Source organism: Pelodiscus sinensis, chromosome 5 (assembly GCF_049634645.1).
Source record: "Pelodiscus sinensis isolate JC-2024 chromosome 5, ASM4963464v1, whole genome shotgun sequence".
NCBI classification, from domain to species: Eukaryota; Metazoa; Chordata; order Testudines; family Trionychidae; genus Pelodiscus; species Pelodiscus sinensis.
This window is the reverse complement of record NC_134715.1, coordinates 31,309,204-31,333,997: the sequence shown is the minus strand read 5'-3', so window position 1 is coordinate 31,333,997 and position 24,794 is coordinate 31,309,204. Positions and strand designations below refer to the sequence as shown.

At 43.0% G+C, this 24,794-nt stretch overlaps 1 protein-coding gene across 8 annotated transcripts in view; it reads right to left on the bottom strand.

Annotated features, from left to right (window-relative positions):
- Positions 1-24,794, bottom strand: part of ALPK1 (alpha kinase 1) — a 91,802-nt gene that overhangs the window by 1,100 nt on the left and 65,908 nt on the right. For all 8 annotated transcript variants that reach the window (XM_025182706.2, XM_006119264.4, XM_075929736.1 and 5 more), the window contains 10 exons: positions 20,841-21,039; positions 18,644-18,703; positions 14,269-14,355; positions 13,403-13,479; positions 10,981-11,076; positions 8,744-8,848; positions 6,284-8,420; positions 3,770-3,923; positions 1,857-2,019; positions 568-754 (listed from right to left, as the gene is read on the bottom strand). In XM_025182706.2, coding sequence (XP_025038491.2) covers positions 568-754; positions 1,857-2,019; positions 3,770-3,923; positions 6,284-8,420; positions 8,744-8,848; positions 10,981-11,076; positions 13,403-13,479; positions 14,269-14,355; positions 18,644-18,703; positions 20,841-21,039 — 3,265 coding nt within the window. The remainder of the gene's footprint in view (positions 1-567; positions 755-1,856; positions 2,020-3,769; positions 3,924-6,283; positions 8,421-8,743; positions 8,849-10,980; positions 11,077-13,402; positions 13,480-14,268; positions 14,356-18,643; positions 18,704-20,840; positions 21,040-24,794) is intronic.

Here is a 24,794-nt window from a genome sequence, read left to right as displayed (position 1 = left end):
CTCAAGAGCCTCCGGGTTTTTGCTTAACCCTGCTAAGGGAGGCGGGCACTTGAGCGAACATAAAGATTAGAAGGTCAGCTCCTCACCTCTAACCTAGGAGAACTTGTGGAGCTAACGACTGTGTGTACACACAGAGGTAGCTTTCAGCCATTTGGGGGCTGGCAAGTCACAGAAAAGGGGAGGGGTGGCATGGGAACTGCTACACTGTCTCTGGTTCACCTGTGGGCCCCCTTTGCCAAGAAACCCACCGGGGCCCATTTCTGTTAGCTTTAGTTTAGCTTTCACAAGGGTGTAGTGACACAAGGTTGTGTCATACTAGGATCGGGCCCAGGCTCATGATCACAGTTACTTACATCAAGAAGAGAGGGAGGTTCTCTTTGAACACCAGGTGTTATTTATTTCATGTGCCAAAAATTCAGGCCTGTTTTCTTACACACTGTGAGTCTGAGTCTTCTCTATGCCTTCCTTGGCCTTAAGGATATTTGAAATGGGTTTGTTCTTTGTATAGCACATGTTGCTGGTACATGGGAAGGATGCACAACCAACAGAATCGGCCTTCATACAAACCTTGCAAATCGACAACCACCTCTGTGCCATGGGAAAACTCATAGGAGAAGTGGCCAAAGGCCAAGCCATACTCAGTGGCTTTGTACTCTGTCTTCACCACTTTTGTGTTATTAGATAGCTTCACAAACTCTCCCAGAATATAGGGCTCCACACTCACACATCCTTTGATAGATTTGTCTTCTAAGATCTGAAGGAAACCAGAATGCTAAACGGTTAAAACAATCTCAGCAGAGATGAAAACGGCGAGAAGTCCTATAGCTCAGCTATTTGAACTCTTATTTGCACTATTACTTTTCCCGCAGCACTAAAAGGAAAACAGATGCGAAAGAGTCCACACATTGTGCCACCCATTTGTCTGTTCCCATTAGATCACATTTGGAAGTAGAGCTCACTCACATCTAGCTAGAGAGAAGAAAGCATCAGCTTTAGGAACGTCAATTCAGCCTTCTGAGACCAGACACTGAGCAGAATTTTACCCTAATTCTGGTAGTTACAAGAGCACCATGATAAGCTAAATTTTAAAGCAGCATGCTAAAGGTGCAGCTACTAACATAGCACATGCACCTGCAGGCAAACACGAACGCTCATATTTAGGGGCACAAATGGGTTAGGTGTTACAACAAATTGGGCAACTACATCTGCCAGCTAGTTAACTGAGCCCTTCCCTGCCCTAGAGACACAAATCAAGGTATGGTTTGCTGGGTCTGGCAGGACACATATACTTTTACAGGTGCACCTAGTGCGCCCTCTGGTGATAATCTGTGCTTGTGTGTCATATTTTTTCTCGTTTTTAAATATTCAAATATGTTTGCCAGGTAATGGAATTTGCCTCTTAGGGGACAACTCCCCAGCGTTTCAGAGTGAGACTGAGTGAGTCTCCCAACCTGGGCTGACAGACTTAGTTTAGCAAGGCTCATAGTAGTGTTCTAAAAATACCTATGTAAATAGTGCTTTGTAATTACAGCTTGAACTCAGACTCTGAAACCTATGGAGAGGCTGGGCTTCAGAATCCGAGTCCCAGTCTGAGCTGCCATTACTCCACATCTGTCAATCACTGGCAAGGAGACTCACTCCTGCTTGCTCCAAAACGCTGTGTTTACATACCCACGGTGTAGGGGACACAAGTGGCTTATAATAATTATGATTGTTCTCTGCGGAGATCTTGTACCACTCCTCATTTTATACTCGGTCTCTACCCACTGTTCTACAGGAAAAACATTCTGTGATCATTTCCTGATGGCTTCTGTAAGTTCCCTATTTCAATTACATTTCAGTTCAGGACTTCTTACCAGGAGTACTGCAGAGGGGATGTAAAAGATTTGTGTTGGGATCTTCTGCTCATACAGCCTTTTGTTGAATTCCGTCACGTAGTACTGAGCAGTCATTTGTCGCTCCACATCACTGAAATGGTGAAGAAGCCCCTTTTCTTCTTTATACTGTTTCCCAACATACCTATGTGGTAAACACACACACACACACATACGGGTTAGCCGATTCCGCCGCACATAGCAAAAAGGGAAACCCTCGTTAGGATGCAAATCGTCACCACAAACCCACTTCATTGTTCAAAGGAAAAGCTATTTATTGTAACTTATTTTAAATGACAACTGAAATCTGATCTTGTACCACTTGATGGAATATCAGAATTTGGCTATGAATGATCTTAGCCTTAGAGTGAGAATTTCCAAAGTGTGTAAACAAATTAGGCCTCTAATTCCAGCTGACATCCATTGAGCACTGGCACCTTTGAAAATCCCACCAGACATTCTAATAATCCATAAATCACATTTACTCATGGTCCGAAATCCACATTTGCCCCTTGCAAATATAACCCACACGCTGGCTGGATGTAGTGTATTGTCCTGTCTAGTGGTACCAGGACCTCTTACAGAGGGAATAATGAGTCTGCTCTACAGCCGTGGCTGATAGCCAGCTAGCGTCTAGCTCATATAGTAGAGGTTCATGTGCTAAACTTTAGAGGTCCTAAGTTTGGTTCCTCCTGCAAACGACTGGGCTCTGTTAGTTGTTACACAAGCTGTGAGCACTGCCTCTGGGTGAAGTGAATGGATGGACTTATTCCATCCAGCTCTTAGGGCGGAGGTGTCCATTTCACAAAGCCACTAAAATTTTACCCATCTCTCAGATATGCCAGGCTCTGCCCCACCCTGCTCTTGCTCTCTTGAGAACAAGAGAGCTAGGCCCAGATTTGTAAAGCCCTTTAGGTGCTGCTGAGCTCAGTGTTGAAATGCCTAACTGATTTAGGAGCCTAAATCTTACTTTCAAAAGTGATTTAGATATTTGAGAGCTAAAATCTCTGGCAGTAAATAGAATTTAGTGTTTAAAATCACTTCTGAAACAAACCAGACGTGGGCGTTGCAACATTGAAAACAGTAAGACACAATTGTTGTTTTTTTAAATTTGGGCCCTAGTGCACATGGTGCTTAAGACCTCCACTCCAGGCAGAGGACAATACTTGGTAGTTAATTTTGTGCCCGTATGTAATCTCTTCTCACAACAAGCTTGCATGCTCTATTTTGCACCTTATTTACATACAAGCTTGCACTGAAATCACTACATTGGTTTTAATTTACCCATTTTCTAATTTCACGTGAGTCTGTTTCTCTCTCTCTCGTTACAGATTCAGAGTGTTGCACCTGCATTACATTTAAATCAGAAGGAGGAAATGCTTAATTGAAAATGAGAGAGTTTGAAACAACAAAAGGTGCCAAATAAAATCCATTCTGTCATTTCTGTGCAGTTGTGTGTGTAGACAAGCCCAAGGGCATATTAGGAAAATGGACACTAAATGTGACACAATGACAGATAATCTAGAAAACAATAATGAGGCAACTGGTTCTTTTAAAATACTTTTCCCTCAGGAAAGACTGCAACTGCAGAATCAAACTTGGTAAAAAGAACTGTAATAGTGAGGCTCAACCAAACATCCAGGAGTGCTGGAAGGGTTATAAAACCTTTTTAATTCAGGATATTAGTTACTTCTTAACTAATGGAGGGTAGGAAGATTTTTTTTTCTGAAAGCAGGTTACCAAATAACTCCCCTGTCACAGTGGAGTTTTCTGAAGCATGAGAGGTACAACACCGAGTTAGATGGACATTAAGCCTGATCCATTATGGCATTTGCTATGTTCCTATGTGTGCAGAATTAGCCCAGATTAAAATTTCACTTCAGCTTGATCCATACCTTCCCAGAGTTTCTTCTTGATGCAGAAAGTGTATCCAAAACGCATTCCTTTGTTTGCCTTCCTTTGCCACGCTCAGGTAGTCTCCAATATATACAGCTGTTTCCTGGCCTGTCCACAGCCCAGATATCTTGGAGTATTTCAGAAGAAGAGCAGCTGCCAAAAGAAACCCCCCCACAAATGAAACCGACAGCTTCTTTAGCAAGGTTGTTCCATGCCAGTAACCAAGGATGAAACCTTAAGAGCTAACACATTTTTTCTGTTAGGGATACATGTCCATGCCCAGACAAAGTCTCAAAGCTCTTCTATTTTGTCACACTCAATCAATTACTATAGTGCAACACTGAAATAGCATCTTTTGAAGCGGCACATCCATTAATGGAAATGTATAATGTAGTTAGGCAAAATGCTTTGCTTTGGCAGAAGGGCACACTATAGGGCTACTTCAGTGCAGCACCTGCCTCATAACTTACAAAAGTTTAAATGATAATGGTGTGCTGCAGAAAAAATTACTAGTAATCAGAGAACTCAAAATATCATCTACACTACAGGAAGAATCAAATGCCTTTTATTTCTGCCCTGGAATGCCCTTGCTATGAGCCTGTCATAACCCTCTTGGGGAGAAGATTACAGGCAGTCCCCGGGTTATGTACAAGATAGGGACTGTAGGTTTGTTCTTAAGTTGAATTTGTATGTAAATCGGAACTGGTACATATTGTAGGGGAAACTCTAGCCAAACATTTCTCCAGAGCTCAGTTTTATTCTCCCACATCTCACTTCCCTCAGTCCATTATTCTCAAGATGAGGTGTCTGCTGAGAAAAGCCGCTCCGCATCTCTCTGGTCTGCTGGGGGGGGGGGGGGGTGGCGGGGAGCGCTAGCTTCGCATCTCCCTGGTCTGTTGGGGAGAAGCAGCTAGTGCAGGGTTGCCTCACCCCGTTTGTAAGTAGGGATCAGATGTAAGTCGGATCCATGTAACCCGGGGACTGCCTGTATATACATAAGCGTGAGTAATACCAAATTGTATGCCACTGGAAATTTTTACTGATACCAAGAATATCTAGACTTACAATAGTTAATCCTAACACAAATTTGGAAGGGATATAAAACCTTCAGGGTTAAAAATCAATCTACTGCTAGAGATTAGGAGGAAACCTTCTTGTGAAGGCAGATTATTACACATTTGCTCTGTGGCAGATTATTACACATTTGATCTGTGGCACAAGGCACTGCAGGGTTCTTATGCCTTCCCCTGAAGCATCTGGCATTGGCACTGGCACTTGGAGAAGGGTAGGAAATGGTTCTGCAAGAACTTTCAAGAGTTCAAATAACTTTCTCATCACAAGTCAAAATCTCAACAATTTTCACAAACAGAACTTCTGATTTTTTTTTCAGGTCAGGTCACTAAAAATGTTTAATCAAACCACACCCTCACTTCAGATGACAGCCACACTTTAAACCAGAGCTTTGCTTCAGTTGTGTTTATTAACTTTGTGAGCTAGCAGACAGAGCTACTAGACTCAGACTGAGAATGGAGTTTTACTGAAATAAACAAAGCAAAGTCCTTTTGAATTTTAAGACACATTAAAAATAATTGAGAGATTCTGGCAGCAGGTACAGTCTGACTTGATTTGGTTAACAGACAAAAGGAAAAAACTGGATGCGATATTAAGCAAAATACAAGTTGAACCTTTCTAGTCCAGCATTCTCTGGTCTGGCAACGTGTGATCCAACATGATTTTAGTTAGCCAGATATCCACTTGTCATCGTGTGGCCAAGTTTCTTGCAGTTCCTTAAAGTTTGTTTACAGCCACCAGTCCTGGCTCTTAGTGTTCTGTGCTATTATTTAGCTCTAATTTACCCCTAAATGTCTTCTAAGAACCCAGTAAACAGTGGAAGTGTTGGTAATGCTGCTAGACAATATTGACCTCTGTGGTTCAACAAATTCTCTGGATAGACACCAGTTAGGTCCCGAGGGTGCTGAGCTAGAGAGTTTCAACCCATAGTAAACTAAGCCAAAATGTTGATCTGCCCTGACTTAACTCTTTTTTCATTTAAATCTAAGTACTTTTGGAAAACAAAAAGGGCCTAAAAATATCTAAACCCTTAAGGTCTGCATGATCCTAGTAAGAAGTAGAGATCTGATTCTGCAGCGTTTTCTCTCACAGTTTCATAGATGTTTAAGACCAGAAAGGATCGGTCCTTACTCTACTCTGATCTAAAGTACTGGCATAAGGCAAAAAAAGATTCAAACATATGACCCTCAGTTTACAAGGGCAATGCTATTCTGAATTATATGGCAAATGCACAAACACATATGAATAAGAATTGCACAAACAGACCCTAGATTTTTATCTGCTGCTTCTATCTATTTTGAGGGATTTATACTTTGCTCATCACCATACTAAGAGTGCCAGTCTTCACGTAGTACAAAAACCCTTCAAAGATTAGCTCTTACCACCCTAAAGCTACATTTGGGGTCATGATGGTGCACAGCACATCCACAGATGTTACTTACAATATGCTTTATGGAGTTGTCTAGTCTTAAACAATCCAGTAGTCTCCAGTCTCTGCACTAGCCAGTTATGCTCAACACCTGACAGGAGCTTCTCATAGTCATTATCCTCTAAAAGGCGGGTTTTCAGGATTTGTTCTTTGGTTCTCCCAGGCACAAAGACAAATGAGCTCCCACTGGAGTTCAGAAATGAAGGACTCTCTAGTTCAGAGAAACTGCTAGAAAAATGAGATGATTTGTACCAGGATTTCAGAGAGGAGCTTGAGCTGTGGCTGCTATTCCAAAAGTTCCTGGACTTTTCCGCTTCATCTTCCTCAGTGGTAGTGCAGTCATTCAAGCCATCATCTTCTGGCATCTTCACCCCTGATGGGTTAAGTTCAGGTCTTGGAACATTCATGGCCAGTGAGTTGTTTCCTGAGCTCCCTCTATTGCTAAAGGCAATCTCCCATCCATCTTCTGTATCTGCCTGTGTGTCAATGTCAGGCATTTCAAAAGACCCATTTCCAGCCATTTCAGAAGATGATTTATTAATCCAGTTATATACAAAGGAATCATTGGCTATTGTTGGCTTGTTGCTTACATATGTAGTAGCAGCCACAGTAGGCTTGTGGGGTTCAACTGATAGATCTTCTGTACTGTCTACAGTATCTCCTTCTGGGTCAATCCATACAAAATTATTTCTAGATAATGGGTCTGTTTCACTTTTATACCTTTCAGCATCTATTACATTTCCTTCCACTAGGCTGCATTGAGTAGGGCTGTGATTAACACTGAGGTCTCTACTGCTGTCCTTGGTTCTGGACTCAACCATTTCAAAGGATTCTAATTCTGCCAAGGAAGAGGAAATCGTCTCCCTCTCAGATCTGTTGGGACCAGAAGAATGGGGACCCTGTAAGTCTATAAAGGGAACAGCATTGTTCTTGGACTCTGTATTATTGGCTTCCCCTGCTTTCTGTTTTGAGGCATCCCTTTCAGGTTCTGTCTCCTGCGAGAGCCCTTCCCTGGAAGCTGAGACCGTATCTGCCAGTCTATTAGCAAAGAGTACATCATTCTTTAATGAATGCTGAGAGGGACCTGAACAGCCATCTTGTGACTCTTGAAGAGCGAGATGATGAGTTTTGAAGGACAATGAGTGCAGGCTACCAACCTGAACATTTTCCTCTGTAAATTCAACTGAGGCTGTGCAACACTGCTCGTCCACTGAGCCCTTTTCCCTTTGTGGCCAATCTCTGGGCAGCTTATTGCTAGTGTTACAATCTAGTTCCTCCCAGCTAGCAGAGGAGCTTGATTTCGACAATTTGCTCCAAGATTTCAAAGAGCTTGAGGTTTGACTCCTGCTTCGGCCATCTTCATCATTTGTAACTTGGTCTAATGGCTTGCTCTCCGTTTCTTCTTCAAGGGAGATATTCATTACATTAGAACGAATCCATTTCCTTCTTTTCTGGCTACCGAGTCTCTTGCAGTTTCTTCTTGCTTTTTGTGAAGCGGAGATTTTGGCAATGCCCTTACCACCGCACAATTTTTCTTCGGTGTCTACATTTTTAGTTTCAGTTTTTAAGGCAGTGATGCAAGCTCCCATATTGCCTTCTCTGTGCCTGGTTTCATGGCTCCTGCAAGTACTTCCAACCTCTTCACTCACTGACCTGTGATGCTGGGAATGTACTTCAAGGATTTTCTCAAAATTCACTTCACCATGCAAGATAGGCTTTTCCACTCCACCTTTGTAGCTGTCAGGAACATAAGACCTTGCATCTGAATTAGGGAAGCTTTGTACTTCTAAATGCTCCTTGACAGATGCAATCAAACACATGATCTCCTTGGCAAGTGTTCCTTTGTCTTGATCTTCTGTAAATGGTGAAGTACTGTAAATGTACAGTTTCTCCAAAGCTTCGCAACACAGCTGTCTCACCTCACAGAGTCTCTCACTTTCCCCATAGAGTTGCAGATGAACAGTTGTAAGGCAGAAAGCTGCTTTAATGAAACTATGAAGCTCCTGCCTGCTAGTGACAGGGTCATTTTCATTCTTAGTGAGGAGACCAATTTCAAAGGATTCCTTAGCTTCAGACAAATAGAACTTTCTCTTCTCTGGAGGACATTCTTTGGAGTAACTGTAGGACAACAAGCAGGTGCCACGGATGTTCTAAAAAGGATGAGAAGTCAATGAATTAGAAACTCAGAATTCCCGTCCAAGTAAAAGGAAAAAAAATACTATTTCAGCATGCATTTACAAGTACAGATACTAGCTCATTTCTGCATTTCTCACAAATGAGGTAAGGATTGTTTTATATCTCTGATTATTTCTTATTCTAAGTTTACTCAGAGTTGCAGGGATCTTGCAAAGCATCTTTACTGTGGGAGATCGGTCTCTCTGCCTGTCATTTTCCCTCTGTGGTTTTAGATGAGAGTTACAGGAGGAGTGCACCATCTACCCAAATCCGAGATATGAACAGAAGTCATACTCACCACCGCTGTGAGCACAAAAAGTGGAGTGTACTGGCTGAAGGCAGCTGCCAGCTTGCAGGCTTCAGCAGCTGACAGTAAGCGATGATCAAACTCCTGGAGAAGGCTCTGTTAAAACAGAAGGATAAAAGTTCCTCAACACAGAATGCTAGAACTGGAAGGGACCTTGAGAGGTCATCAAGCCCCTGCCCTCATGGTAGGACCAAGCACCACCTAGATAATCCTGGATAGATGTTTAGCTAACCTGCTCATATGGTATCATCTTTGTAATATCACATTTTTGGTGGTAGAAAAAAATGTAACAGTTCTATACTGCAATGTAAGTCTAGTGTTAGTAGAACTTGAGCCCTATGTTAACAAATTCAGGGGCTGCAAACTCGAGTGTCTCTTCTCATTTATAACCCTAGGTTAGGAATTGCTGAACCCTGGGCCTGGAGCATGTACAGTGTATTATGCGGTCCTGAGTCTGACTAGCTATATCCCAGATTTCCTAATTACCCATTACAAAGACAGCTTCCCCAATTATCACCTTTAATATCATTAGCCCACAGACATTTACCTCCCCGCCCCCCGCATTCCCCTTCTGTTCTGAAATGTGATTTCTCCTTTTCATGTGTGTTCATTTTTTAAAAATTGTATCCTTTGGTATATATGGCTGTGACTATTTTCTTCCACTATTTGATCTGAGGAAGTGGGTCTGGCCCACGAAAGCTCATCATCTAATAAACCATCTTGTTAGTCTTTAAAGTGCTACATAGTCCTGTATTTTGCTCCAGATTTCCTAGTATTCTCCCAAAATGTAGCTTCTCTAGCTCTTTGTACATGGTGTGGTGTGGAAAAGCTTCACTATCCATCAAACTGAGTGTCCAGGGTATCCTTGCGTGATACTTTTGGTACACTCACACAGCGCAGATTTAGTGAGGCTGTATGTATAATTGAACCCTGTGTCCTGGATTGACTCAGGATCTGACCCACGACTCTCCTGTGGTCCTGGGACCCTGGGTCAGGCCTAGGTTAATGTGATTTTTGTAGGAGAAAGTGGGATTAGGCATGAATCTGAGTTTTAATCCTTGGCTTACACTAAAGTGTAGACATACCCATGAAGACTTGACTTTATAATGAGGGCAATAGTCATGTGATAGGAAATAGCTGGCAATAAAAGGGCAGAGTCTGAGCCAAGTTACACTGGTGTAATCGGTGGACTGGTCTAACGGCATAGCCAGCTGCACCTGGTGAGAACAGATTCCCAGTTTGGCCTAATGTAATGAAATGCTACAGCTTGATAACTAAACTAAATCAGACAAAGCAGTAAGCCGAAGATTCCTATAACAACATTCAATTAGCCATAGATGTTTATAGTAGCCATTTTACATCACATGGAAATTAAGCTACACATTTAACCAGAAAACAAGAAGAGGAGAAACTACAGATAGATAATGCACATGAATTAAATTGCCCGAGGAACCTTACCTTCCATATAACCTGATTTCTTGTGACTAACCGTACAGCCTTACTGTTTCCATTAACATAGTTCAACAGGAAATTTATCTGAACAAGGGTAGATTTAGGACTGCAGGACCTGGCACAGAAAGTCCCAGTTTGTTTCAACACAATGTTACGTTCACATTGTACAGAGGCAAACTGATTTTTCTATTCAAGTCATTTTGTGAAATAAATGGCTTCATTATAGGCCAAATCCTGAGATGCACGGAACACCACCCCATGGGTCAAATCCAGAGATCCTTAGTAAACTAAAATACCATCACTATTCAGGAAAATTGCCAGTGATTTCAGTGAAGGTCAGTCAGGATACAGCAGGGAGTATCTGGAGAATTTGATCCATTGAATCCACTGCGTTTTAAACATGCTCAACACCTCTCAGGATTTGTGCCCATAGGAGGCTTCTACTATAACGAGTCTTGGGCTACTGTCAGAGCAAGATACTAGATCATCTATACCAGTGGTCTCATCTGGACCAATTCCTGTGTCCCATTCACCCTTCCCATCACGTTGGAAGTTTTAAGACGTGTCTAATTTTGGACTTAATGTTCATAATGTTCCTTCAGTTTGCCTTGGAGGGAAGCAACACCCATTGTTTTGCCTAGGCGATTATGACCTCTTTGGGAGGAGTTGGGGAGCTTCCCCAAGCAGTCAGCTAAAGGACAAGACCAGGAAATTTGGCTGACCTTAGTGCAAATACATAAGGATCATCAAGAGACTTCTAATACATGAATAGTTACCAGGTCAACTTGAGAGTTGTTTTTAAAACTGTTATAATCTTCCTCACTCATGGAAACAAAGATATCAGCCAAAATATCCAATGATGTAGCAATTCCCTGAAAAAAACAACAACAACAAAAAAGTGTTTTTTCCCCCATTTTATTTTCTATTTTTGCCAAAGCTGTATAAGACAAAGATAAAGACAGTCCCATGCTATCAACAAGACACATAGGGTATGTCTACACTACCCCGCTAGTTCGAACTAGCAGGGTAATGTATGCATACCGCACTTGCTAATGAAGCCCGGGATTTGAATTTCCCGGGCTTCATTAGCATAAGCGGGGAGCCGCCATTTTTAAATCCCCGCTGCTTCGAACCCCATGTAGCGCGGCTACACGGGGCTCGAACTAGGTAGTTCGGACTAGGGTCCTATTCCGAACTACCGTTACTCCTCGTGAAACGAGGTGTACCGGTAGTTCGGAATAGGCACCCTAGTCCGAACTACCTAGTTCGAGCCCCGTGTAGCCGCGCTACACGGGGTTCGAAGCAGCGGGGATTTAAAAATGGCGGCTCCCCGCTTATGCTAATGAAGCCCGGGAAATTCAAATCCCGGGCTTCATTAGCAAGTGCGGTATGCATACATTACCCTCCTAGTTCGAACTAGGAGGGTAGTGTAGACATACCCATATATAGTAGAGAGGACACATGGGGAAATTTAAGAACAGGAAACAATTTAGCTGAATTTTTGTTTTTCGATTATTATCAACGTTTGAGCACTGAGGAAAGAGTGAGGGATAATGTAAATCTGAATAGCTCCACTAAACTGAATTAAACTACATCTATTTACATAAACTATGAATCTAGTTCTGTATTTTTAGGAGGGATTTGAATGAGGGTTGAAATTTTGTTACATTCTTTGTTTATATTTCCTCTTGTCTGTCAGCTTTTAAAGTGTGACAAATACTGCACAGCATCGAGTGATGAAACATAAGACTATCTTCAGACTAAATGCTATATTAAATCCTGATTACACAGATTTTTGAAAACAGGTTCCTTTTCTGTTGAGGGTCATTTTTAACATCCTACTAACTTTTAATACACAACAATAATTTAAAACTGAACAGTGTGTCTCAAACTATTTATGAGGCACGAGGATAAATTGTCTAGAGAAATGCCACACCAAATGCAATCAACATATCATTCTGCTAATATAATCAAGCCTCAAATGAGGTAATGTTGCCCAGAACTATTTAATGAAGAACTTCAAGAAAACCCAGATTTTGAGAAATGGGAAGGCACTCTAGGTAATGACTATTTAACTCTAAAGATTCAACTGTGCAATTTTGAATAGAGGTCAGTGAATCAGAAGAATTTGTGATGTACTGCTTTGGAAGGATACAAATGGCAAATTCCCCCATCTTCATGACAATTGTTCACTATTCCCAAAAAGTATACCAGCCATCAGATTACCTTAAGATGCAGTTAGTACAAGAAAATTAGTACAACAAAATCCTTCCATTAAATTTTTTTTGCCTTCTTAAATATCTGGAAAATTCCCTGCACTACCTCTGTTTTTGTGTAAGTATTTATGAGATACTATAAAACTCTGCAAAACATAGTTCCAGAGTTTTAACCAACTAAGTTTAGGGAGGTTTGGTTTGGTTTTTTATAAAGACAGGACTGGTTTACACAATTCAGATCCAGCTTTCAAATATCCAAAGATGTAATAAAAAGCTGGGATATTTGTAAAGTTAATAAAATATATGAAGGATGGGCCTAGGACCTATGAATATTAGGGCACTAACATTAGAGTGAGTAGTCCAAAGTTCAATTCCCTGATCCACCACAGACTTCCTGCACAATTCTGGGCAAGTCACTAACTGCCCGTGCCTCAATTTCTCATCTGTAAAATGGGAATAATAGCACTTCACCACCTAACAGGGCCTTATGAAGATAAATATATTAAACACTATAAGACACTCAGATAATCTGATGATGGGGACTATACAGTTACCCAGATAGATAGATATCCAGACTCTTGGTCAGAATTTGAAGGTCAGGAATGTTTGGTTCCAATGAAATGATTAAGGGCCCCTCTCTGAAAGTAATAATAATGGCTGCACCTTGATATTCCTCTGTCACTCCATCAGAGAACTACATTAAATCATCACATTTGATCATTTACTTCTGGTGATGCTAACGAATGAAAAGGATTGCTTTATTTCTTTGTGGAAAACAAAACAAAGCTCAAGATATGCTGGCTTAAAAAATTCCATGTGCACATGTATGTAAAAAAAAAATCAAATCAAAGTTCAGCTAGAACATCTGTCCCAAGTATGAACCTTGACTGAGATACTGAAACTGATTACCATAAAACTGGGAAGGATGACTGACGTAAACAATGGAATTAGTAAGAGTATTTGGGGTGAAAAAACACCAAACCTTTTTATCTGGCTGAGGGAGTTGGAAATAGCCCACAATTGAAGCCCAAATCAGTTCCGCTGCCCCATTCCACATTCCTGAAATAAAGCAGACACATGACCAATAAGCAGATTTCTTCTTCAAGTTACAACATTGCTCGGTATTGCTTTAAAACAGATGTGTATTTTTTACCTATCCTGAGCTGGGAGATTTCATGAGTGTATAAAACCATTCTATGACACTTTTCCAGTTTAGTGGCATCATTACATTGCTTAATTTCATGTTGCCTTGGTTTGTTCACAAATGTATATTTAGCGTGCACGAAAGATCCTAGATTAGCAGTCATGCAAATGAAACTCATTCGAAAGGCATAGCCTAGCATTTAGGCGGTGCCTTCTTCCCGCCAAGAACACAGCTTCCATTTAGTAGCTCTCTGCAATACTAACCTGAGGACTTCTTGCATCTGACTCAAGAAATTGCTATGATACATTTCTGAGGGTAAGCTACTGGTGGCTCATTCAAAAAAGAGCATTGAAAAGGGAGGAATAACTTGATTATTAAAAACAACTAAATAAAGAGTATTTACAAGTGCTTGTCATCTTCTAGTTGTTGCAACAAGAGATTGATGATTGGTAAATTCTAATTGTTTGGTAAATGCACTCTTGCTTGCTGTAAGCTTTTTCTTTCTAAACCAGTTGTGAATAGAGCTAATTTTTCTGTAGCCCTGTCTGCTACAGAAGTCAGGGGAAAAATTAGATATGCCAAGTTTTTACTTAACGTAAGAGTTACGTTTTTAGTAAGCTGTGAACAAGGGAAATTACTTTAATGCTTAAATAGTGAAAATCACTTCATGGAAAAGTGTTTGGCTACAGAGAGAGTGATCTTACCAAGCTTTTGCAGAATCTGTCCTCTGATCTGTATACAGACTGACTGAACAAGAATTCGATCACTTTCCTTGTCATACAACCACACGCCTGAAATGAGAATGTAAAAAACTCAGTGGAGTGTGATGCAGCTGTTGGTGGTTCCCAGGTCCTTAAAGCCTGATCCAAATTAGGGAAGTTAAGTATCAGTTACTTAACTAATAGAATACTCAATAGAATTTCCATTGACTATTCGATTAGCCGATAAACGGTGGAGTGGGGAGGGGGCGCTCTTGCTGTGGCTCTGTACTTTAAATATAGTAAGAGCCCAATGGGCTCTTACTAAATTTAAACTGCAGAACTGCAGTGGAGTTAATTCCTGGGGGTGGTGCAAGCCAGGACTGAACAATTTTGGCTCATGCCACTCCCAGGACTGCTGTGGCTCTGCCACCCTTACTCCCCGCCCCCCACACACCTCGGAGACAGTGCTGGGGGAACCGGCTTTTAAGATGGCTCTCCCCAGCACTGGCTCCTGCTTCCCCCCACTTGCTGCCTCTGAGAAGAGGCTTCTGAGAAGAGGCAGCAGTGGGGGAGGGGGAGCAACTAGTCGAGTACTCACTCGACTAGTCGCTTACATTCCTAAGCCTGAGTCTTTCCAATTACTTTAATGGACTTCAAATTAGGACTTTAGATATCTTTTAAGCACTCAGATACAAAGGTGATAGAACAGCAAAAGGACTCAGGATGTGTCTAGACTACACCTCTCTGTCAACAGAGAGATGTAGATTAGGCACATCGAAATTGCTAATGAAGCAGGGATTTAAATATCCCACACTTCATTAGCATAAACATGGCCACCGCTTTTTTCTGAAATGGAGCTTTTTCAAAAAAATGGCAGTCTGGATACGTATCTGTCGAAAATAAACCCTTTTTCAACAGATCCTGCAAACCTCATTTTTTGAGGAATGCATGATCTGTCAAAAAAAGGTATTATTTTTGACAGATCCGTGTCTGGACTGCCATTTTTTTCTGAAAAAGCGCCGTTTCGAAAGAAAGTGGCAGCCATGTTTTACTAATGAAGCATGGGATATTTCAATTCCTGCTTCATTAGCAATTTTGATTTATTTGATTTGCATCCTTCTGTCAACAGAGGGATACAACCTAGATGTAGCCTCAGAGAGATATACGAGTAAAAAGCTTTTATACCCGTGTTTGATAGACATAATTAGAGGATTTACCTGGCATGGCTCAGGTTCTTGTAGTGGCTCAGGGCAGAGGGTGGAGGATGCCAGAGTCAGGGAAGGTGCATTGCTACAGTAACGACAGCTCCCTGGGACACTTGGGGCTATGCTGCCAGGCCAGTAGTACCTCCAAGGGGCTGGGGCTGTGCTGCCCAGTCCCTCCCAGCCTGTGACTCCTCTGAGGGGCGGGGACAAGGCTCTGCTGCCTGGCCTGCGGCTCCTTCATGGGAGAAGTGGGGCTCTACTGCCCAGCTCACCTCATCCTACAGCTACTATGGGAATGGCAGAAGTGCTCCCAGGGGCACTGCAGTGGCTGGAGAGGTCCCTCTGTCCAGCACTGTGGCCGAGGGCCGCAGGGGTGAGTGGTTTGGAGCAGTGGTCCCACCTACCTATGGCCAATGCCTGGCAACATAGAGATCTCTGGCTCCAGCTGGCCACTCTCATACTGGTGCGACACCACCCTATGGTCACTCTGCCTCAAGTGTGGGATGTCAACGTGTAGAAGACTACGCAATTAACCAATAAGCCTGCACTTGTTGGTTAATCCTGTCAGCTACAGGCATTCCTGCGTGTATCAGAGGCAGCAATGGACGGGGGAGCAGCTAATACAGAGGCAGCAGCGTGGAGTGTGAGGAGGGCTGGTGGGAACCAGCTTTTAAGCTGGCTCCACAGACCCACCTGCCCCCCCTTGCTGCCTCCTACAGAGGCAGTGGAGGGGAAAGGCAGGAGATGCTCCCTCCCTGCCCCCACACTGCTGCTTCTATTAGAGGCAGCGGTGGGGGTGGGGGTGAGGCAGGAGAGGCTGCAGCAGTACCTGACCATGGGGGTCCAAGGTCCCTGCAGACAGAGGCTGCTCTGGCATAGCATGGAGCAACCTCTGTCTGTGATGAGCCTGGGCCCATTGTAGACAGACAATGCCCCAATGGCAGCAGCCTCTGTCCATGGGAGGGTCTGAGTTAGGAGCAGTTTCTGCCCACAGGGAGCTCAGGCCCCCCATAGACAGGGATAACTGCCACTCTGTGCTGCTGCCTCTGTATCAGAGACAGCAGCACAGGGGTGACAGGCAGCTGGTCTGCACAGGGAGTTGGTTTGATAGAGAGGCAGCAGCACAAGGTGCCAGGGGCTCCCTGGGAGTACACTGGCTGTCGGCCCTACCCCCGTGGACTATCAAATAGTTGGGTAACCACTAAAATTTGATGCGGTTACATCACTATTCAATCACACACTATCTAACACCCCTACTTTGCAGTATACTTGTCCCTGATACTCACTGCCTCCAGTGGTCTTTGTGGAGTATAGCTATCCCTGTTCTTAGCCCCCTTGCTTTTTGTGGTATGGAAAACAATTGGATTCAAGGCACATCTCATTTTCCCGGCACAACCAAACTGTGACCTTGCTTTAGTTATGATAAGAGGAAGCTGATATAAATAAATACTATTTAAATATCACAAATATTAAATAAATACCACAGTGATTAAATTAATATATATATTTATGGTGATGTATAAATGGCAGCATAACACATTTTTTTAGCCTGTGCCAAAAATGTATTCTTATTACACCTCAATGTTATGTATCTTAAAACAAAAGTGTTCATAATTTCAATCAAATAATGATTAGGCATCTCAATTTTTATTTTTATCTTGTAGTTATATGGTATCTTTTCATCCATAAAGTACATATGCACCCAAAACATTATTAACTTATAAGTAAGTTTGCTAAGCATAATTAAAAACACAGTATTACTAAAAATAATTAAAGAATGACTATCACAAACTATGGTTCATGAAACAATTATTTGTACTGAATACCATGCAAATATCCTTAACTCAGCGGTTTGCATTTTTTTAAAACTGGCAGTGTGGTTCATATTTATCTTTGTCAACCACACGAACTTTATCACAAGTCCTGTGATATTTGGTATGTCTCTTCAGACTCAGTTCCCGTCCTTGCATGAATGTGTGAAAAAAAGACTTATTTTTTGTTTAAAAAAGAAAAAAAAGGAAGTTTCTAAATTATTGTTGTGGAGGAAAGTTTGAGAACATGGCCGAAGGGAATCATAAAAACTCAGAAACCAAAAGGCAAAGAAAAAGCTCCTAAAATGTATAATTAAAAAAATCTAATGAGTTTTAAGCTGATCTCATGATTTCTGGGGTCTGACTCATGATTATTGAGCACCTGGGTTTGGCAATACTGCACATCCCTTCACCCGTAAGGTAATCGGTGACTCCAATTATACAGATCTCTGAGGGGGAGAGTAATGACAACAAATAAGTATCTATAAAAATTTGAACAGTGTTCTAAAATTGCATAAGACTATTACAATTCTTAAATTCATCATTTCAGGTCTCTCCAAAGCTAGGCACATGTGCTGTGAAAACTGGGCCTCTCCCATTTCCACTGGTACAAATCCTGTGTTTCTAGCTCTGATGATCACTAAATAGTGAAACAAACCTATTATTGGCACAGGATGTGATATTCCTTATTTTGTGCAAAGCCTAAATGATTTTGGAAGGAAAGAGAAAAACATTTCTATGACAGACTGAATGAAAAAAAATCAGCCAACTATTTGTAACTGGTGAGAGGTTTAGAATGTTAGACAACTTCCATGGGAGAGAAATCACCAGGCAGAGCAGAGTCATCTACTCAAAGGTACTGGATACCTTGGCACAGTCCGAGCCCTGAATCAATTAGGGAAGTATGAGAAGAGAAAACATCATTGTCCATATAGATCTCTCTCATGGCAAAGAGCAGAAAGAAGGGAAATATGCAATTTGCCTACCACATTTTTGGGTGCTAAAAATAATAGGGAAAAAGAAAATAAATACTAACAACAAGGGGGCTTTTGTGGGAGTTTTGGATGCACAAGGAATACATGATCAAACTGCAGAGAAAAATCACAATTTAAGACCTAATCCTGCAGGCTCAAATAAATTATTAGCATGATTTCTTATCAGGCTATTACTACTGTTAACAGCAGCACTTAATTCTGACTAACACTGGTAGAAAGCATTATGCCTAGTGTAAGTCATTGCAGAGTCAGGACTTTATTGAGGTCTGGGAAGTGATTGATAATATTTTAAGTCCATGTGAGTGTGGCGAGTGGTACAATTAATTAAAAAAATTATTGAACTGCAAAAATAATGAGTTAGTCATACCTGTTGCTCCATTGTCATTTATAATTCTGCTTAGGATATACTCAGCTTTTAAAAGTTTTCCTGAAAAAAAAAAAAACGCAAAAAGATAGAAAGATGAACATCAAAATGCATTATGTAATCTAGAGGGGACTGAATTATTCATTCTATTCTAGTTTGTCTCCATCTTCCTAATGCAGTCACTGCTCATATTTAAGTGCTTTTAATTATATTATATATCAAAGTACATTTCTGAAATTAGGATGGCTGATAAACACTCACAGCTAGACAACTAGTCGTCAGGTAATAAATTACACCTATGTGTATACTGAATGCCACATGAAATTTTGCATGCATAGAATTTGAAATGCTGCAGAAATGGTAAAATGAGGAGGTCTTTGTAGCTAATACTTGCACTACTTTGTACTTAGAAAATCCTGTATGCTGAGTTAATTATATACAATTCTACAGGTCCACTCTGCCAACACTAAGGCTTTGTCTACACTTAAAAGTTTAAAGCACAGCCACAGCAGTGCTTTAAATCGAAAGTATGGCCACTGCACGAGCGCTGGGAAAGACCTCTCCCAGCACTCTGTGTAAACCACCTCCACCAGGGGAGTAGCTAACAGCACTGTAAGGCTGTGTCTAGACTGCAGGAATTTGTTGGCAGAGGCAATGCAAATGAAGTGCTCATTAGCATTTCTCACGCTGTCATTTGCATAGTCTCTTCCGATCCTTTTTGCGGAAGAGGTTTTTGCACAAAAAAACAAAAAACAAAAAAAAGCGGTGTGGACGGGGCCATTTTGTGCAAAACACAACCCCTTTTGCGCAAGATCCGGTATACCTCCTTTTTGGAGGGATAAGGGGTCTTGCGCAAAAGGGGATTTTTGTGCAAAATGGCCCTGTCTACACTGCTTTTTTGTGTGCAAAAACCTCTACTGCAAAAAGGATTGCTGGAATATCGACCGCAAGTGGAGACGTGGCCTGAGATGAGGAGCAGAGAGGAGGCACCTGAAGGAGGGCAAGGAGTCGGTGGGTGCTCCTTCATTGGCTAGTTGGCTGAGATAGTTTGTCACAATGAGGGAAGCAGGTTAAAAGGCCTGGTCTTGCCTGAGGTGCTCCATGCTTCCCTTAATGTAGGGCTGTGTTGAACAGGTATGATCTAGTCCTTAGGGTTGAGCTCCTGCCCGGCTCTGAGGGGATGTCCTCCAAGGACAGAACACAGTGGCAGCTAGTAGGTGGCGAGAGGAGGAGATTGTTCTCCAGCAGCTTTGGTTCCTGATCCCATCTTACAGGGGTAGGGAGCTGCTCCCAGGGACTGCTCACAAGCACAGAGAGGTTGTTTCAGACAGAGGAAGATGAGGAGATTGGGCTGCTCCATCATTCACAAAAGAGGACAGGGGAGCAGGGAGGGAACAGCCCCTGAGCTGCTGGTCAATTGCAGGCTGAGCAGTTTCACACCCTGCTACACACTGCACGCTACACGCTCCATTCTCTCTTGGGGAAAAATAGCGGATTTCCCTATTACGACCTGTGAAATTAACATGCCCCTTTCGGAAAAGGGGCCAGTGTAGACGAGCCCGGGCAGAAATAAGACTGGTCATGAAAGAGGAATTACCGTTTCTGTTATTTTTACATACAAAAGTCACGTATTTTACACGGAATTGTTAAAAGCTGGCTAGATTTAGCCACTTTTCTCTTTTGACTCCCCAAATAACAGGTACCATCCATCCTCCAAGAATGATGGGGGTGGGGGGAGGAATTCCAATTTACATTAGTGAGTCTGTCAGCTGCATTGTTTGTATAGTCAAGTGGCCCTACTGAAAAAGCGGCAGGGACAGTGTAGAGAAAATGCCACTATTCTAATCTACTTTTTAAAAGGCTCTTGGTCAGAAGTATAGCAATTCAGATACCCCTGTTTGAAACCAGCAGGCCAGATTTGTTAAGGAACAAAAGCTCCAATTAGTATTTTCCACACCCTTTCACAATTTTCTCTCCTGCTTTTGGCTCTGAAACCCTTTATGCCAGGCCCTTTGTGCTGCCAAGAGGAGGTGGGAGGGATGCATGGGGTGGGGGGATCTAGGTTTGAAAAGATGGCACTGGGATCATAGGCATGTCATACCCAGAATAGGACAAAGTATCCTCTTGAAAGTCAAGTAGCTCCTAATTAGAACTGAGCTGAGAAAATGGAGAGAGCGCGAGTTAACAAGAGTTTTGTTACCTGAATTTACAGAGATACGAGCTAGGCGAATAACCACCTGAGGGGCGATTGGCGTGGCTGGCTGCAACTTGTGCAGGCCTTTGGCAATCTGAAGAAGTTTGCTGGATGCATCCACCCAATATAAGAATCGGTCAATCAGGAACACAATAGCAGCTGCTGTTCCAAAGTCTTTGACCATGATGGAGGCTTTCAAATACACCTGAAAAGGACACCAAAACCAGGAGACAGCCGGGCAGAAACAGGAGAGGTAAAAGAAATTCAGTTAACTGTTTACAGAAAATAGACTTAAAAACCTTTTTTGGATGGTGCTGCTTACACAACACTTTGCCGTAGGTTAGATTTTCAGCCAGATATTCTTTCTTATTTGCTGGTAGGCAGACATAAAATTTTACAGAGATCGAAGAAATAGACACTAGGAAAAACATATGTATCTACTGTCTGATAAAATACTATATGCATTTCTCAATCTGCTTGCAATTATTTGTTCCTGTAATTTTGGTAAGGTTCATAGTTTAATCACTTTGTTTAATCACTATTATAAATATTGTTTCTGTTCGCTTTGTGATTTTTTTTTTTTTATCATGGAAGCTTCTGGTTGGGTGGTTTGTTTTATGGGATTGTACTGTAGATTTTCCTCCTATTTTGTCTTTTTAATAGATATATTCCTCATAGCATGGTAGCTATGTGCTTTGGAAACACTTTTAAATGAACAACAAAACAATAACCATAATGGTAATGTCTGGCTCTTACACTGCTTGACCTTAAGAAGTACCACACACCCCTTCTATCCCCAATTCCCATCTGATGTCATCAACAGCTGCATGTGCTCAGCATCTAATTTGTACAGCAGTTGTTATCCATACATCTTACCCTGGGGGGGGGGGGTAAGTGCCATTAATTTTATTTTGCAGGTGGGAAACTGAGGCACAGAGGTGAAAGTGAAAACTCAAACTTGAGAAATCCCGGGGGAGGAGAGAAATCAGGCAACTTATTTGCATATACATAAATATTCAAATACAATGCAAATGAGTGGCCTAATTTTCAGTACTGCTGAGCTGCTGGAGTCCCCATTAGCTTAAATGGGAGGTGTGTGTTACCTCCAGATTTTCATTTCCTTTTTTCCCTAAAAGTCCCACAGGAAATTATAGCCTCTCAAGAGGCAATCAGCTCTCTGTGGATCAACCCCAAGTATAAGTAACTGGCATTAATGCAACATTAAGACTGCAAGATCAAACACTGCTTTATACATCACAAAGAAGGAAACAGGGCAGAAGTCCAATGTTTTTTTCCTTTGCAGGTCACCTTTAATGATTTTTAAATCAGTATTAACTCCCTTGGAGTCCCCTCTGTGGCTGATCCTTCTCTCTGGCATGAGGAATCAGCCAGAACTCCTGAAGGAACATGCTGTTAGGGGGAAAGGAGGCCAGCAGGGTAGCTGTGTGCATGCACAGAGCCTCTGTGGTTGTCTAGGGAACCATGCCAAACTAGGGTCCAAAATGTCCTGCCTTTTCCAGGGGAGTTGGGGAATCACTTCTCCCCTCTCTCACCCTGCCCTCAGCAAAGGGCAATGAGGCAAAGAGCTCCAGGTACTGAAGTTAGGCATTTCATACCTCCTTTGATGGTTTGTCTTGTGATGGGGAGAGATGCATCCAGTGATCATTTTACAGAAACACGTACAGGCCCCCTGAGAAGAAGGGGCAACTGTCCCAGGGCCTGGAGATTCAAAAGGACCTAGGGCTCCCAGCCATTGCTGCTGTGCTACCATGTCCTTTAAATCACTGTCTGAGCACTGCACGGTGCACTCTGGGTTGCCTGGGGTTGGTGGTGCGGCACGGCACACTCCAGGCAGCACCCACCCTTATTCCTTCCACCCCAGTCTCATCCCTTCCGGGAACATGGAGCCACTCCCCCACCTTTGCCAAGGGCCCAGCAAGTCTGTTGGACCCCTGAACGTGTATATTTCATGATTATTGTTATCTCAGAAGCAGGGCATAATGAAGGACTAGTAAACCGTGGCAGGACCCTCTTTTCCTGCCTCATAAATCATGCCTGAAGCACATTCCTCCTACAATGTAGAGGAGAATGAAGTTACTCTGTCCCTTTCCTTATTGTCCGAACCATCTTTTAACTGGATCCTGTTCTATAAAATTCCCATGGGTCACACTTGCTCTCAGTCTTAAGCAAGAGAAAGTCAAGAGCAAAGGAAAAGGAGTTATTCTTACAGAGGCGAGAAGGGGGGGGGGCACAGGCAATTTCAGGAAGTGAGAAGACACTCTTGCAATATGACATAGTCAGGGAACCCCACTCTCCTACACTTCAACAATCACAGAATATTATTTCCAGACAGGCCTTTGGCCTTCAACCTTGCTGTATGCTCAATTACCCCGTCTTGTAAAAATGAGGGTAGTAATGCTACTGCTCACCCAACTTTGTCAGGTCCTTGCATGAAAAGGGCTGTTTATCCAGTGAAAAGTGCAGAGCCATGAGTGTTTGACAAATCTAGGATGTCCAGCTCTCTCCCAAAAAGGGCCGGACTCTCCTCTCCCTCCCACCAGTGTCATTCAGAAGTAACTGCACTGAAATCAGTGGCATTAAAATGGGCGCAAGTGAGAGCAGCATCATTCGCCAAAACCCCATCAGATACTGCGTGCCTGAAGAGAGAAATTGATCTGACTCATCAGCAAATTTTCAATGAAAAAACATTAGGCAGCTAACTCAATATTTGCACTTGGCTTATCACATTTTTCTCTCTCACTCTCCTTGTAGGGACATAGGGTCGAATCCTCCAAGGTACGTAGGTACCCAATTCAATGGCCAGGTCCACACTTATGATGAAGTGTAAAAGACAAGAAACTCCTGCCAAAAGGGGGAAACAAATGGGGCAACTCCCCAGGGCCCGGTGATTTAAAAGGCGATTTAAATTGCCACAGGAACTCTGAGTGAGGTATTCCAGAGTCTCCAGCGGTGTGCTCCTGGAGGTGCTGCCGGCAGCTGGGGGTGCACCACCATCTGGGTGGAGCTCAGAGTTGGCTGCTCCAGCCCTCCTGCCTGAGTCTCTGCCCCTTCAGGGAGCACAGAGCCTGCCCTACTGCCCTACACCTTGCCCAGGGACCAGGCAAGCCTGATGGCTGGCCTGCTTGACTGCATTGACACTTGTTCCTATGGTACATAGCTACTCCACAATGAAAAGCTCCAGAAGTAGGAAAAACTCCCACAGCCTCCCAACAAGGACAAGCTCTGGCAGGGAGGAGCCAGTGGGGAAAGACTCTGGGGGGAAAAAGCCCCAGCAGGGAAAGCCCCCCCGTACAAAACCTTTTCTTGCTGAAGCCTTTCACTGTGGGTCCCCGAGTAGAGAGGCAGTGGGACACTACATTACTAAAAATAGCATTGTAGACATGAGTAGGGTTGCCAGATGGCTGAAACAAAAATACCAAACACCCCTCCCCCCCAAAAAAAACACCAGGAAAAAATTGTGTTGAAGGAAAAAAAGTGTGTGGGGGGGGAGGGGGGGGATACCCAAAGTTGTTGAGCAAAAAAAGACTCCAAGAACCTGGATCACTGCTAGGGGTTACCAGGTAGTCATTTTAAAAAAAAACCAAAAAAAACGGACACGCTTAATGGGGGGGTGGGGAAGAGGGGAAGGACCGGCCAGGAAGGGAGCAGTGCTGGCTGGGAAGGGGGGGGCCTGGAAACAGCTAACGGGGGGGCAACGGGGCTGGCCGGGGGAGATGGGGTGGCCAACGGGAAGCAGGGCTGGTCATGGCGGGGGGGGGGGGGGTTGGGTGGAACGGGGCTGGCAGCAGGATATTGGGGGAGGGGGGACAGGCCAGGACGGGGCAGGGCGTGACGCACAACTGAGGGGGATCGGAGGCCGCGAGGGTGGCTGGGAGGAAGGGGGGGCGGGAAGCAGAGCTGGCGGGGGAGATCAGGAAGAGGAAAGGGCCGGCGGGAAGC